General features: G+C 41.0%; 1 protein-coding gene across 5 annotated transcripts in view; it reads right to left on the reverse strand.

Moving 5' to 3' along the window:
• Positions 1-1,168: 1,168 nt before the first annotated feature.
• Positions 1,169-16,132, reverse strand: part of LOC125709620 (xin actin-binding repeat-containing protein 2-like) — a 46,207-nt gene continuing 31,243 nt past the window's right edge. For 3 of the 5 annotated variants that reach the window (XM_048978243.1, XM_048978245.1, XM_048978246.1), the window contains 3 exons: positions 6,101-15,971; positions 3,213-3,346; positions 2,967-3,105 (listed from right to left, as the gene is read on the reverse strand). In XM_048978243.1, the coding sequence (XP_048834200.1) occupies positions 3,252-3,346; positions 6,101-15,971 (9,966 nt within the window). In that variant the 3' untranslated portion in view covers positions 2,967-3,105; positions 3,213-3,251. Of the gene's footprint in view, positions 3,106-3,212; positions 3,347-6,056; positions 15,972-16,132 lie in introns of those variants that run through there. The other 2 variants (XM_048978247.1, XM_048978244.1) reach the window with 2 other exon arrangements.

The raw sequence follows: 16,132 nt of genomic DNA on the forward strand, positions 1-16,132 counted from the left end.
AGACCAGAGAATACGCTAATGCAACAAGAAAGCAAGCTCTTGACCTAAATAAATAGATATTAAATAGGTGCACGTTTGAAAAGCTCCATTTCCACTATTAGAACAATAATTAAGAAGTTTGTCACGGAGCTGCGATGAATCTGCCCGGAAATGGATGCAATCCCATTTTGCCTCCACATACTGTAAAGAAGGTAATTGGAGAATCTCCTCCAAGGATCACAGTTTGACAACTGCTGCAGTGGCACCTAAAATGATGTCACCTCCAGCCAATAACATATTTGGCAAACCTGGCAGAAGAAAGTCCCTGCTGATGTTAAACCACTCGCACAAAGCGCCCAGAGTTTCTAAACATTACTGCAATGTTGACGGGTGGTTTTGCTGACAACACAGGCGAACAACATGAAGAACTGAACTGAATCCCCTCCGCATATCAAGGTGGGGGATCTGTGATGCTGTTCGTCTTCCAGCAACCCTGGGAATCTTTTCCGGATGTAATCAAAGACCCAAGCAAGTATCAGACTTTGGCTGCCTCTTAACCAGGAGGGTAGGACTGGGTTGGGCTGTGTTAAGATCCTCCAGCAACACAGTGGTCAAAAGTTTGTCTCCAAATCCACACAAAAATGGTTCATGGACCATCCTAGTCCTAGTCCTAGTCCAATGAGCTAAACCCTGCTGAAGACCTTTGGAAAATGCTGAAGAGAAGAATCTACAAAGACTCTGAAGGACATGGAGAGCATTATATGAAGGAATGAGCTCAGATAGTTTCAAATGTGTGACATTACAAACCTCAGTGTTTTGATCACGGCTAAGGCAGAGTTTGCGAAAATAAAACGAAATCCAGGAATACCAGTAATCACGACATATTATTTTTGAGAAAAAAATATGTTTTACGTGAGGATGTCTTTTCTTTGGATAAATTTTCCTCAGTAAAAACTGAGAATTTTCTCATAATTTGATCAGAAGCTCAAGCTAATGAAGAGTAAAGACTTCCTTTCATAGCCTTTTCTCATAAATCTTCACAAGTATGCGATAATTTTGGGTGGCACAATAATCTTTTCATACAAACAAATAATACACGATAATTTGAATCATACCTGTATTCCCCTGTATTGTTAAAAGTGATTTGTAATAAAAAGTAAACATATGAGAGAAGACACATGCAAACATATCAAAAAAAAAGATATTGCTTTATTGTGTATTTATCAATTAACAGTAAAATATTTATAGACTTGCTCCAGAGGAGAAAATGACAAATCTGTCAAATGAATAAAGCCAGAAAAATATTCAGGTATTTGCTGCTCAGAAGAAAATGAAATCATCCAAAACAAACACAGTTTTATTAATTTGGTAGTATTTGAATCACTACGCCATTTTTAAAATGCACACTGGGTGCTTAAAATCAAAAAGTTTAATAGCAAAGACATTCAGAAGTTAAGATCTGGAAAACAGCATGTCATGAGAAAGCAATACAAATGAACTGGAGAACATTATGATGGATCATTCAATTAATCTAAGTGTTTCTCCATGGACGTGTGTGTCATATGAGTAGATGCTGATATAAGTAAATCATTTATGTGACGTGATATTAAGAAATTTGCATACAGAACTCTTAATCAAACATAACTCAGTGTTCAGTCATCATCACTGTCATCGTAATACCGATTTCGTTTGATTTGTTCTTCCACAGACAGCATCTCTTCTTCATTCTCCCCCATTTCCAAGTCTTTTTCCAAAATGCTTCCAATATTTGCATCAAAGAAGTCTGGTTTTTCGTCCTTTTTCCATGCTCCTGTTGTACCGCCTGCATTTTCACTTGGCATAATTCCAAAATGCAGAAGGTCATCTAACAAAGAAACAATGGGCTTCTCAGTAGAGGGATCACTGAACATGTCTTCCTTGAAATCAGATGGCAGACTGGAACTGTCACATTCCACACACATGTCTCCCTGCACAGATGTAGCATTCAAGTGGAGCATTTTCCCAGAGGAGGCATTTTCAAATTCAGTCCCATCTGTGAATATGTCTTTGGTAAACCAACCCTTTTCTGCATTCACACATTTGGCACCGGATGGGACAAAGGCATCTTGTTTTCTAGCTATCTGTAAACCATCGTAGTTTTGGGTGCATTTCAAGTCATTTATGGATTCCTCTGAATGATCGCATGCATCTTTTCTGAGATATTTTGTGGCAGAGAACTGAGGCCTTGGAAAGATTCCATTGTCATCAACTTCTGGGCAGAGTATTCCTTTATCAAATAGCAGGTTGTTGCTGTTGTTATTGTTGTTGTTGGAATTTGCATTTATTTCCTCTTCTTGTGGCACATGATTATCAATTACTGTGACCTGCACAGTATTTTCTCCTTCTGCATAACCCCCATGTTCTTTCATTTCTCTCTCTTCTGACTGTCCCCTAACACCATCTACACTTTCTTTACCATCTTGTAGTCCTGCAGGTTCATTGCCGCCATTTACAACTCCATCCATCTCGCTTGCTTCTAACTTCTCAGCAACATCTGCACGGCCTGTGGCCTCCACAGAAGAAGGTATGACCTCCACAGTGGGCAGCATCGTCTCCTGCTTCACCGGATTTTGCCCGTCTTTGTTCCCATGAGCCGCTTGCTTTTTCACTTCTTGTGAGGTCTTTAAGGATGACATCTTGGACCGTCTTTTATCTGTTGACGTGTCAGTGAAGGTCTGTACAGAGCTCTCTTCTGGAGGCCAGCTTGGCTTCACCAGCTTAACGTCTTCTTCAATGTTGAATGCTTTCTTTGGGGATTCAGTCTGTGGAGGCCATACAATGGACATTTTGTTGGTCGCTTTTTTGCTCTCCTCAGAAGATTTATCCACATCCTTTTCCTTTGTGTCTGTCATCTCCTTCTCTGATATACTTATACTGCTCTGTGCTATAAAGTCCCTTGACCCGTCTTTCTCGGGGGAGGTATTTATTGTGGCTTTTTCATTTGAATTATTTTGTTTTTTTGAGTTCCATAACTCCTTATGGGGTTTCTGTCCAAATCCTTCATCGTAATTTCCTTTGGACTTGAAAAGTTGTTTGTAATGTGGTGTACAGAACATATGTCCATGGAGAGAGGCATAGTTTCCCAGACTGGAAAAGACCACAGAATTACTATAGTATGAACATAATTAACACACATCAAAATGCAATTCGGTATCTTTCTGGAGTTTTAACCACGCATGCCTGCCCAGGATTACCTTAGCTTACTGCCACAGTGCTCACAGCGGAAGCAGGTCTTATGGAAGTTCTGCTTGTCCGCGATCAGAGACTCCATCGGGTAAACCCTCTTGCGACACACAGAGCACAGCTCTGACTCCGGAACTCGAATCTTCTAAAAATGAGACAAGGCATAGGAATTTTCAGAAGCAAACACAAGATGCATTAATATTAATCATAATCATAATAAACATAATGCAACATTTCAGCATAAGTTAATTCACTCTGTTAATGAAAATAATTACTCAGTGATTAAATACATAGGTAACACTTTTCAAATTTATATGTATGCAAGCAGCGGCCAGGAAAAGTGGAAAAGATGAAATAACCAAACCAAGACAAAATCAATGAAATTGCAAGGCTTATGGAAAAAGATGCCCAGTGAATGAAATGTTAGTTTGTAAGTATAGATGTAGGATGCTAATGTATTTGAACTCTTTTTAGTATTGTGCAAATTCTAGTATTTAATTCACTGTTTTGGTGTTTTCAAAAAATACAAAGCACACACATAAAGTATTCACACTATTTTTTATATATTTTCTGCTGTTGTGGTATCAGGAGAAGGATGGATGGATGAATGTATGGATGGATGGATGGATGAATGGATGGATGGATGGATGGATGTATGGATGGATGGATGTATGTATGGATGTATGTATGTATGGATGGATGGATGGATGTATGTATGTATGTATGGATGGATTTATGTATGTATGGATGGATGTATGGATGTATGGATGGATGTATGGATGGATGTATGTATGGATGGATGGATGGATGGATGGATAGCCATTGTCTTGGACATTCATAGTAAAAACAGTTTCAGTTGTATTGCACAAACCACAAACAGTTAACAAATGATCATTCTGCAAAAAAACCCAAAAAGCAGCATCTCTTGAAAACATTTCCACAGACTGTAATTCTGCAGTGTGGCATGCTGTAAGTTACAAACACACCCTTTTCTCATTTCCAGGGAGACACAAAGATGCATTGTTGAGCCATTAGAGTGGAACGTAATTTAATAAAAAAAAAATTAATTTGACACATCACGGTCTATTTCAAAGTGAATAAAATTAGAAGTGGTTTTAATGTACTTTTAATACCTAGACCTATTTTTCTCTTCATAAAGAGTGCTTTGATTTATTCTCAAATGTATTACCTTTAGTTTTCTGGGCCTGTTGCAGATGGTTGGCGCAAATTCTGTATAACCTACATATTTATCAACAAAATATTTCTGCTCTCCCTTCTGCCTCCTGTTCGGTGCCATCTGGCCCAAACTCAATGTTCATGCAAAGGGCTCAGACATTCGGCTTATATCAGCGTCTGAAGAATGGATTCACATGTTGGCCTGATCCAGCGTAAAGACACAGTCGTCTGGACCTGCCTTGGTTCAAGCACCTACATCATTCCGCCACGATATGATCATGCTGGTTTCCAGTGACTTGATCACACAGGATCAAGAACTCTTTAGTATGCAAGCTAATTTTATGTTTTATTTTTACCTTGACAGTATAAATACATTGTTTTAGGAAGCTCATTTTTTCAAAGGGTTCAGGGAAAATGTTTCAGTTCTTCCAATACTAGCAATTTGTTTCTTTGTCTGTTCTGTGTTTGATTCACTCTGGAAAAAATTGCTATGCTGCCCAACATCTCTCTGGAGAAAAAAATGTGTTACACTGAATTATGTCCTGCTGTATCATCTGATGCAAATGAAATGTCACTCTGCGTTTCTTATTGAGCTGAACAGCCAGCTCCTGCCTCACGCTGAAACTCGTAGCTGGCGATATTTACATAATCCTACCATACAGAACTTGGTTTTACTATAATGTGTACATGAATGAAAATCCTGCATGGTCTCAATGCAGAAAAATATGTCTTCCTTTTCCGTCACTGATAAGAAAACACCGTGAGTTTATTGCACAACACCCATGGAAGCTGAACATATTGCCAGTTATATTTAGAACCTGTGCCGAGAGATCACTGTGGTGGGTCGAAAAGAAGGAAGTAAGAAAAGAAAATGTATATAGGGGACAATTCAGACAATGAGCAGCATAGCAGCTGTAGGGGGGGAACTCTGGCCTTTACAATTAGGTGTTGTAAGTATTACATTGTGATGACCAGATTTTTCCACAGTGTGATAAAAATCAGTAACTTTTTACCTTTTTACAAAAGTTCTGTATTTTGTTTGGTTACATATGATTAAGGTTAGGGCTGAGTAGGGGTTATCATAGTTAGGGTTAGGGTTCTGCTCATATAAATGAATGAAGAGTGCCCATAAAGATATGAATATGTTGACTGTGTGTGTGTATGGATTAGGTTTATATTACATTGTGGGGACTGAATGTCCCCCACAATATAATAAAAGCCTGCTTTTTTGATGTTGTGGGGAGTATTTTTCAGGTCCCCGCAAAGATCTCTGAATGCTATCTAAAAAGTAAAAATGCCTTAATAAAAAACGTAAAAAGTCTTAATATTTGGTTACTTATGGTTAAGGTGAGGGCTGGGTGGGAGTTCAGGTCGTCATGTTGTGATTAGAGTTTTTCCCATAGAAATGAATGAAGAGTCCCCACAAATGTATAATTACAAGCCTGTGTGTGTGTGTGTACACCCTGCAATGAGTAGGAATCCCAACCATGCTGATTCATATCTTTGTGCCTTAGGCTTTCTGGCATCAACCTCAGGCTTATCATAACCCTGCACTGCCTAAGTTCTTACAGAAAGTGAATGGATGGGAATTTAAGACAGACATATAGGAAATGTTAGTTAGGATTGAACTGACATGTATACAAAATGCAAAAAAAAAACACCCACACACACACACACACCATGTTGGTTTTCAATGTCCTTCATGCTGCACAGCACAGATTACCAGTCACAATTGTTCCCTCCTGTGAATGATGTGACACAATCTGTGAGGTGATCTCCTGTATGACACCACAGCTAACTCCTTCGAAGATGCCCTCACTCTCTGTCGATGTAGAGACGATGTTCTCGTGGGAGGAACCTTCTGAGGGTTCTAACACAGCTGTCTTACGTTTCACAACATTAGCGTTTGAGAGAAGGGGGTAGCAGGCTGGCAAGCCCTCTGAATGCTGGGAGACGGTTTCGCTCTTGAAACCGTCGTCGCCAAGATCATCAGCGCTTAAGAACTGCTCCCTGACAGTCTCTGTAAAATCAGCTGGTTGAGCTTGATCCTCCAGCCCACGGTCCTCCATAAGAAATGAAGGTTGTGTCTCCATGACACTGTCTTTCATGGCTTCATTCAGGTCCACTTTATCCACTCTTGTTTTTTCGTAATTTGTACATGAAGTTTCCTCAGTTATTTCAAAAAGACCTTCAATAGCTGTGATATTAACAACTGGCATTTCTTCCACGTCAAGGATCCTCTTGTCCTCTTCAGTAATTATGTCTTCAGTATTACTTTCCAGTCCTTCCACTATAACAACAGCTTCTTTTCTAATGTGAACATTTTCTCCTGGAGTTTCAAATCTGTGGACAAGCTCTGACAGGTCAACCCAGGGGACCTCCTCCTTCTCTATGTCCATGCCATCTAGCTTGAGATCCTCCACGTAAGAGGCATGGATGGAATCCTCATGTGAATAGTTCCTTTTCACCTCTACCCTTGGACCTTCTCCAAAGAGCCCTTGATTTTCATTCACTGACACGAGCTTCAGCAATGATTCTGACATTTCTGAGAGCTCTGCAGCAATGGCTTTCACTTCAGTATAGTGATGGGGAGATGGTGGAGACTCCACGCTTTCAGAGTTCTTTTCAAGTATTTGTGCAGGCTTCTGCTCCTCTAATGGAGGTGCTCCGTCGGTCAGATTGACAGTGGGGTCCTTCATTTGGGACTGGTCTTCAAACTTATCGAAGGTCGGAGTTGATGTGGCCCTGTTCTTTTGAGTTATGGGTGATTCACATTTGTCTACTGAAGGGCTTGGGGGAATAGGGGACTTGTTGATTACTGGAGAGGAGAGTGTCTGGGTGGTGTCAGTTATCTGAGTGGATGCAGTGTTAATGTTAGCAGGTGATGGCGAATGCAAGGGTGAAGGTCTGCCCCTACACTCAGGTTTTACTTGACTCTCTTCAGTATTTCTGTTGTCATGTGATGTCTTTTTCTCTTTTGTAACGTTCTTCTGAACTTCAGTGTTTGAGGACCTGGTGTTTATTTTAGATCCATTTGATGTAGCTTCAGAAGAAATAGTCTTGTCAGTTATGGATTTACTGGTATGTTGCTCAATCTTAGCAACAGTTTCCTCTGAATGTGTAAGCTTCGCTTCAACTAGATTTCTCACATAGGTGATGATCTCTTTTACATTTTGCATATTATTCTCGACTGCAATTTCCTTAAACTGTCTCTTTTTCTCAGAGCCAAGCATGCATTCAGGGAATTTAGCAAGTAACTCCTGGACCATTTTGGGATCAACTTTAGCTGATGCTTCCTGAAGATCTTCAATATCAAGCAAAATCTTCTGAATTTCTCCATGGATTTCTATGCCTCCCCTGCTAGCTGCTGAAATTATAGACTCCTCTTGTAATGACATGCCGGCTGTTTTTACTTGAATACTGCAACATCCTTGCCCTGCTTGTTCCTTCACTTGTTGTTTACTTGCCTTTTCTTTTTGTTTTTGAGACTTGACCTTATTCTGTAGCTGAACTGTCCCCTGCTGTTGGAAACCGGGCTGAAGGTTATTTCCAGTGATGAGTACTTCTTGTTGGACTTCAGTGTGCATCCGTTGGACAGTATGGTGTGTCTGCACCACTCTGATTTCTTCCTGGTCTGGAACTGTTTTCAAGCAATCCGTCATCTTCTCCTCCCTCACAGTGGTTTTTTCCTTCTTTGATTTATGTTTTTTCGTCTTCTGTATTTCTGCTCTGCTGTCATTCCCAGTAGAAATCCTTTCAGATTCTCTCTGTTTGGCCGTGTTCTGTTCACTTTCTGTGTTTGTCTGTTCACTGCTTATTTTCACTATGCCAGTTTCACACACATCATGTGCTAGTAAACTATCATCTTTCGTACTCTGATTTGTTTCTTCTTGTTTCGTCTGACTTTCTCCCTTTACTGCGGTTTGGTGATCTCCACTAACAACCCGTTCACATTCTGTGTTTGTCTGTTCACTGTTTATTTTCACTGCGTTCGTTTCACACACATCACATTGAAGTACACTGTCATCTTTTGTGCTCTGATTTGTTTCTTCTTGTTTCGTCTGACTTTCTCCCTTTACTTCAGTTTGTTGATCTCCACTGACAACCTGTTCACTTTCTGTGTTTGTCTGTTCACTGTTTGTTTTCACTACACCTGTTTCATGCACATCACATGCTAGTAAACTATCATCTTTCATACTCTGATTTGTTTCTTCTTGTTTTGCCTGACTTTTCCCCTTCACTGCAGTTTGTTGATCTCCACTGACAACCTGTTCACTTTCTGTGTTTGTCTGCTCACTGCTTGTTTTCACTGTGTTCGTTTCACACACATCACATGCTAGTAAACTGTCATCTTTTGTGCTCTGATTTGTTTCTTCTTGTTTCGTCTGACTTTCTCCCTTTACTTCAGTTTGTTGATCTCCACTGACAACCTGTTTACTTTCTGTATTTGTCTGTTCACTGCTTGTTTTCACTATGCCAGTTTCATGCACATCACGTGCTAGTAAACTATCACCTTTCTTACTCTCATTTGTTTCTTCTTGTTTTGCCTGACTTTTCCTCCTCACTTTAGTTTGTTGATCTCCACTGACAACCTCTTCACTTTCTGTGTTAGTCTGTTCACTGCTTGTTTTCACTGCGTTCGTTTCACACAATGTTTTCAAGCAATCCGTCATCTTCTCCTCCCTCACAGTGGTTTTTTCCTTCTTTGATTTATGTTTTTTCTTCTTCTGTATTTCTGCTCTGCTGTCATTCCCAGTAGAAATCCTTTCAGATTCTCTCTGTTTGGCCGTGTTCTGTTCACTTTCCGTGTTTGTCTGTTCACTGCTTATTTTCACTATGCCAGTTTCACACACATCATGTGCTAGTAAACTATCACCTTTTTTACTTTGAATTGTTTCTTCATGTTTCACCTGACTTTTCCCCTTGACTGCAGTTTGGTGATAACCTTTGGCAAACTGTTCACTTTCTATGTTTGTCTGTTCACTGCTTGTTTTCACTGTACTAGTTTCATGCACATCAAAGGCTAGTAAACTATCACCTTTTTTACTTTGAATTGTTTCTTCTTGTGTCGCCTGACTTTTCCTCTTTACTGCAGATTGCTGATCTCTTTTCTTAGCTTTATTTTGCTGTTGAATTTCTATTTCTTCAACATTGGAAACCAAGGAAATTTTAGGCTTTAAATTCTGAGTTACTTTTGGAATCATATTTCTCTGAGGCTGCTGCAGTACCTGCCCCAGGTCGTGTGAGGCAGGCCAATCATTTTCAGCCTTAATAGAAATCCTGCCTTCATTTGTAATGCTTTTCAAGCTGTGGACAACATTTTCTTTAACAATAACACTTTCTGAGCTGGTATTCAACACACTAGCAAGTTTCCCAACAGCAGTGGACATCATCATCTTGTTTGAAGGCTGCAGTGCTTCAGGGGTAGAGTGGAATTTAACAGAAGAAACTGATGCAGTCTGTTCTTTTAGGGAAGACGTTTCAGGCCTTGTAGGACACGTGGGTATAGTTTGATACAGAACAGAAGCAGAGACACATTTGTTTTTAGAATAACTGTCACATTTCAAAGATTCGAAAGGATTTTGTTTAACTGCAGAATTTGGATTCTTTGCTAAAGGGATCTTTGGCTGTGTTGACTGAACAGATGGATCAGGTGATGCAGTGTCCAATGTGCCTTTGGTCACAGTCTCTTCCCCATTCCGCAGAAAGCCCTCTGATTTCATTATCTCCCCCAATTGCTTTGAATTTTTGTTATCAGCGATGACCCCTTCAAATGCACCACTGGAATTCTCATTAATACCGGAAGACAAAATGAAGGAAGAGACTCCTGTCTTCTTCTCAGTTTCTTCTTTCTGTTTTCTGTACTTTTCCTCAGCAATCATCAGTGGAGTTTTAAATTTTCTCATATAAGGTTTTTGTTTTGTGGATTGGGGCTCGGGATCAGGTGTGGGTAGTTTTACTGGTGGAATGAACGTCTTCTGTGGTAGACAAGGTAATTCCTGCATTGAGTTTTGCAACGAGATTCCGGCAGACTTTGGCAGGTCAGGCCTGGCACTTTTGAACATAGAGGATGCTTTCATTGGTTCCTCCGTGATTTTTCTGGTCTTTGCAGGGAAATCACAAACAGGCATAAATGCGAGTTCTCCCTGTGAAGGTGGGGGTGGCAAATAGTCATATCTTGTCATTGCTGCTGGAGGAGGAGATGGAGGAGGTGGGAAGTGGTCAGCTTCAAACTTCAATGGCTCCATAGGTGGAGGTGGGGGTGGGGGTGGAGGAAGATCACTGTCTTGCCTCATGAGAGGCAGACAAGGAGCGGCAGATACCTGACTGTCACATTCTGGAGGTGGAGGTGGAAACTCCGGGTCAGATAATGGAGCAGAGGCTGACAGTTGGAGGCATAATTTTGGTTTGGCCTTATTTTCTGTTTTTCTGCTGTTCTTATGAAGATCTGTCCTAAGAGATTTAACCTCAAGGTTCTGGGTGACTGCTGTTTGTTCTGATGTTTGTTTGACAGTCCCAATCTCCTGTGTCTGTTTTGCAGTCATCTTCATTTGTGATGAACCTCTGTTGATTCCTAACGCCACTGTGCTTTTTGTTGTATGGGAATGGTCCATCTGAGTTGAAAAACTGCTCTTCACTGGTTTAATGAGCTTTTTCGTGTTTTTATGGGATTCCACACTTAGGGATAAATTCTTAACAGCGTGAACTGGTTTTACAATGGTATGCTGCTCTGTCTTCAGTATGCTTTTTACTGCACTTTTAGCATCTCCTTTGATCATATCCTCTCGTTCCATTTTAGTTTGCTCCTGTATGTCATATAGAGACTTTACAGACACTTTCATGTATCTGTCTTTGATGGGTTTATGCTGTTTAGTTGCAGTTTCCAGTAAGAGCTGTATGGTGTCTTTAACATTGCCCTGTTCACTCGCTTGCTGCTGGCAGACCATCCTCTCATTAGAAGCCTCTCGTAAGCTATGCTTTGCAGATTGAATATCCCCTTTAAGAATCTCCTCTTTCTCAATCTCTTTCACGGCATGCTTAGCCATCTCCAATGACTTAATGGCACCTTTGATATCACCAGGTACTAAGTCTTCAATGACACTATCAACATTTGTGGACATTGACTCTTCGAGAGATCGAAGTGCTCCCTTGATGTCACCTGGGACAATCTCTGGCCGTTCAACTACCTTCTGTTGATTCTGGAACTCTTTGAGTGACCTCAGTGTGGTGTTGATGTCACCTTTCACCAATTCCTCCTTCTCAATCACAACCGTCTGCTCCATGGCCTGTTTTAGAGAGTCCAAGGCTGATCTCACGTCCCCCTTCTCGATCTCCTTCTTCTGCACAGTGGCGCTCGACGTGTCCGGCTGAGTCATGAAAACCTGAGCAGTGTTGTGGACGTCACCCGGGACGATGTCATCCTCAGCTATGGTGCGTTCAATTTGCAGCTGACTCCTTCTCAGGACAAGCTTTATCTCTTCTACATCGCCACCTACAATTTGTTCTTTCTCTTCCTTACCATTGGGAACCTCATCTGGTTCAGCCTGGAGCTGTTTGAGGTAGTCTAATGCACCAGACTCTATACAGGTAGAGTAAAAACTAACATTTCCCCTTTCTGTTTCACCTACTTTTATTCGCACAAGTTGCTCTGGATTATCAGGGTTAGAAAGGAGCCTATGTAGAGTCCCTCTAACATTACCTTCAACGATGTGCTCTTTATCAACAGTAGTACTTCTATTATTATTGAGAAGAGAATACATAGTCATCTTTATATCTCCTTTCTCATCCTCCTGAATAAGTATACCCTGTCTTTCAGATCCTTCCTTCGTCAGTAGGCTGTTAATGGCCTCCTGGATATCTCCTCTGATGATTTCCTCTTTACTTACGTTGAGGCGTGTCTCCTGGTTGAACAGCCGTTTCACTGTTGTATCGATATCACCCCTTTCTTCCTCATTTATTGTAACTGCGCTTTTAGATACTTCCTCATGCTTCAGCAAATTCATTACTATATTTTTCAGGTCCACACCGATGACTTTTTCCTTTTGGATTTCTGGAACGTCCCGATTCATGAGCTTGAACTTTGCCATTCTGACGTCGCCAACTTCATCCGCCTCTATTATTATTCCGTGTGAGCTGGCTGCTTTCTGACAGTTCAGCTTTTCAAGGGTCTCTCTGACGCTTTTGCCCACTATTTCAACTTTCTCCGCCCTGTTTTCATTAAACTTGTGGAAAGGTGTTGTTTCAAATAGCCACATTGTCGTTTTCACATCCCCTTGTGGAATCTCCTCCAGGTTCATGCCAGCGTTGGTTGTGTCGACGTCTTTAAGCGTGTCAAGAGGCTGTTTTTCAAAAAGCCATACCGACTGCTTGACATCCCCCTTTAACATCTCATCTTTTCCTACTCTTTCCATTTCTCTGCATTCTTTATCATGGATTTCATCAATTGTATTTGTCTCAAACATCCACGCAGCACTTTTGACATCCCCCTTTTGTATTTCACTCGTGCTGACCATCCTCGCAAAATTCTGAGACGTGTCACTGTTCTCGAAGCGCTGCTTGCTACTCCTAACATCTCCCCCTTGAATATCATCCACAGTCCTAACAAAAACTTTTGCGTCTTCAGAAATCTCATCAAGAGGCTGTGTCTCGAACCTCCACCTGGCTGAGGTGACATCTCCTTTCTGAACATTCTCCTCCGTGACAGCTTTGATAACATAAACCTCATTTGTGTCCTTTATGGAATCAAGAGGTTTAGTTTCAAACAGCCATCTTGTTCCCAATACATCACCTTTTGTCACATCCTCCTTGGTGACAGTAGTGACCTCATGGTAATTGCCCTCTTGATCTCTGATGGCATATAATGGCTGAGTTTCGAACATTATGGTGTGATTTTTCACATAACCCTTCTCAATCTCTGTGTGGATAGATTGAATATCTGTGGTTTCTGATTTGGAGGAATCCTCCTGGATTTTATCCAAAGACAACGTCTCAAAAATAAAACGACTTCTATTGACATCGCCTCCTAGTACATCATTTACAGTGTGAGTGTCCTTAGCTTCTTCAGAATTTCCATGGATGTTGTCTATAGGCTGATTTTCAAACAGCCATGTGCAGTTAATCACATTTCCTTTCTGAAGATCTTCCGGCGTAATATATTTTAGCTTTTGCATAGTCTCCTTTGAGCTTGAGGTCATTATATCAGAGGACTGGTTTTCAAATATATACTTCATCTTAGATACATCACCAGACTGAATATCAATATCTGTGACCTTCTTAAAAGCAGCAACCTCTTCTCCTGTGATATTTTCCAGGTTCTCAGTCTCAAAAAGAAAACGTGTCATCTGGACATCATTCCCTTTGACATCATCCAGTTTGATGGTGTACGTCTTTATGTCCGATTGGGAACTGTCTCCGATTGTGTCAAGGTCTTGTGTTTCAAAAAGCCAAGTACACGTTTTCACATCCCCTTTTTGGACGTTTTCCGTTTCTCTTTCACCTTTCCCCTCCATTTTCTCATAAAGAACATCCATGGGTTGAGTTTCAAACAGCCATCTGCATTTATTCACATCCCCTTTCACTATGTCATTTTCAGAGTTATTGTCCTCAACTTCCTCATCCTTGGCGATGCTGAAATATTTGATAGAGTCCAGTGGCTGCGTCTCAAAAAGCCACTTAGTCGTTTTAACATTGCCTGATTCAATCTCCTCTTTGGATATTCCTTTTATAAGCTGGAACTTGTTCATACTCTCATAAAACTGATCAATAGGACATGTTTCAAACATCCACTTGAAACTTTGGACATTCCCTTGCACTATCTCCTCCCGTCGTACTGCTTTCACCTCATGGTAACCGCCTGAATTATCCTGCATGGCATAAATGGGTGTAGATTCAAAATAGACTTTGTTTGCCTTCACATAGCCACTGGTTATACCCTCTACTTCCATTTTTTGAATTTGGTCATGTCTGCCTAAATTGGTAGTTTCAAATATTTCCTTGCAGTTTGAGACATCTCCCTTGTCATTTTCTTCAAGTTTCACAGTACGCATTATCTCCCTTTTCTCCTCTCTGATGTTCTCAAGTGGTTGGCTCTCAAAGAGCCATTTCTGATGACTAACATCGCCTCTCTCCTCTTGTAATGCTACAGCTTTTTGAAGTTTGCCTACCTCAGACATGTCCTTGAAATGCTCCCCTGGAGCACCTTCAAAAAACTGTCTGGTTGATTGGACATCACCTCCTATAATTTCATCTGTATACCAGGGTTTATCATTGGAATGATCTTTCAAAGCATCCAAAGGCTGCATCTCAAACATCCTGCAATGCTTGCGGACATCAGATCCAATTATTTCCTCTGTTTGGAGCCTAGAGTTCTCCCCATCCTCAAATTGAACGGAGTCTAAAGTTTTCATCTCAAAAAGCCATCTGCCCTTGTTCAACCCACCCTGATAGTTATTCTCCATAGACACTCCGCAAACAAGTTTCACCTGAGCAGGGTCCTGGTTGATCATGTCTAAAGGCTGGGTTTCAAAGAGCCAACGGGATGTCTTGACATCTCCTCTCTCAGTTTCCTCTCTGCGAACGGTTGTAATTTCTAGCATCTCACCAGCTTCCCCCCTGATGACACACATAGGCTGGGTTTCAAACATGCTGGTTGTTTTCTTGACTCCTCCCTTAATCTCCTCAAGTTCTGATTTTAGTTGCAGGAAATGACTTTCATCAATGGTCTCTGTATGACCCAGAGAGTCAAGGTGTTCATTTTCAAACAAATACCTGCCATATTGCACGTCCCCTCCAATCACATCATTTGTGCTGATAGTTGTGATTGGCTCCTCCTCCTGATAGATTGTATTAAGTGTGTCTAATGGCTGTGTTTCAAAGAGCCAGGTAGCAGTGCGGACATCTCCTCTTGCCCAGTCAGTTATTTTGCCCCGGTATTCAGCTGAATCTGGGGAGCTTGTGCCCAGTGCATCCATTGGTTGGGTCTCAAACATCCATGCCGTGTACTTGACATCATTCCCTGCAATGATCTCCTTTTGGGCAATGTTCTTTATGTTGTCATTATCAGGGGAGTATTCTCTTATTGAGTCCAGGGGTTTGTTTTCAAATATCCAGCGCATGGACTGTACTTCTCCTTTGAGGATCTCATCCCACTCCATGTACTCTCTTTCTGGGCTTAAACACTTGCTTGGACTGCTTCCAGAATTCTCAAACATAAATCTGGCCTGCTGGTAATCATCTGCGGTTCCACCATGACTCTCCAACTCATTGAAAAAGTCACTCTCGAGACTCTTACGGACCTCTGGATTAATGTGCTTGTACAAGCGCTTGAACTCATACAGATTTCTCTGCTTAGAATATTGTTCCTTTGTGACTATGGGTTTAAAGTTCAGTTCTACTGGCTCAGGTGAGTAGGGACGTTCAGGAACCTGCAGTAGATCTGAAGGTGGAGGAGGGAAGTTCTCCATGCTCCCATAGGCCGAGGTTCTCCCCTCCACTTCCCTAATTATGGATGATGTTTCATACATTCGCTCTGTTGAAGTTTCAGATGATAGATTTACATCTTGGCCCCACTGAAACTGGCTGAAATCAACATCAGTCTTTTGGAGAAAAAAATTATTGTACCAATCAGCATTCATTAATATTAAACATATTTTTTATAGTACAAACCATATGTGTTTACATTCATGTGTATGATTTTTCAGTAGCTATAAATACTGAATAGGACTGATCTGACTCAGAACGTCTGGTACTAACAAAA

This window comes from Brienomyrus brachyistius, chromosome 16, assembly GCF_023856365.1.
Source record: "Brienomyrus brachyistius isolate T26 chromosome 16, BBRACH_0.4, whole genome shotgun sequence".
Taxonomy (NCBI): Eukaryota; Metazoa; Chordata; class Actinopteri; order Osteoglossiformes; family Mormyridae; genus Brienomyrus; species Brienomyrus brachyistius.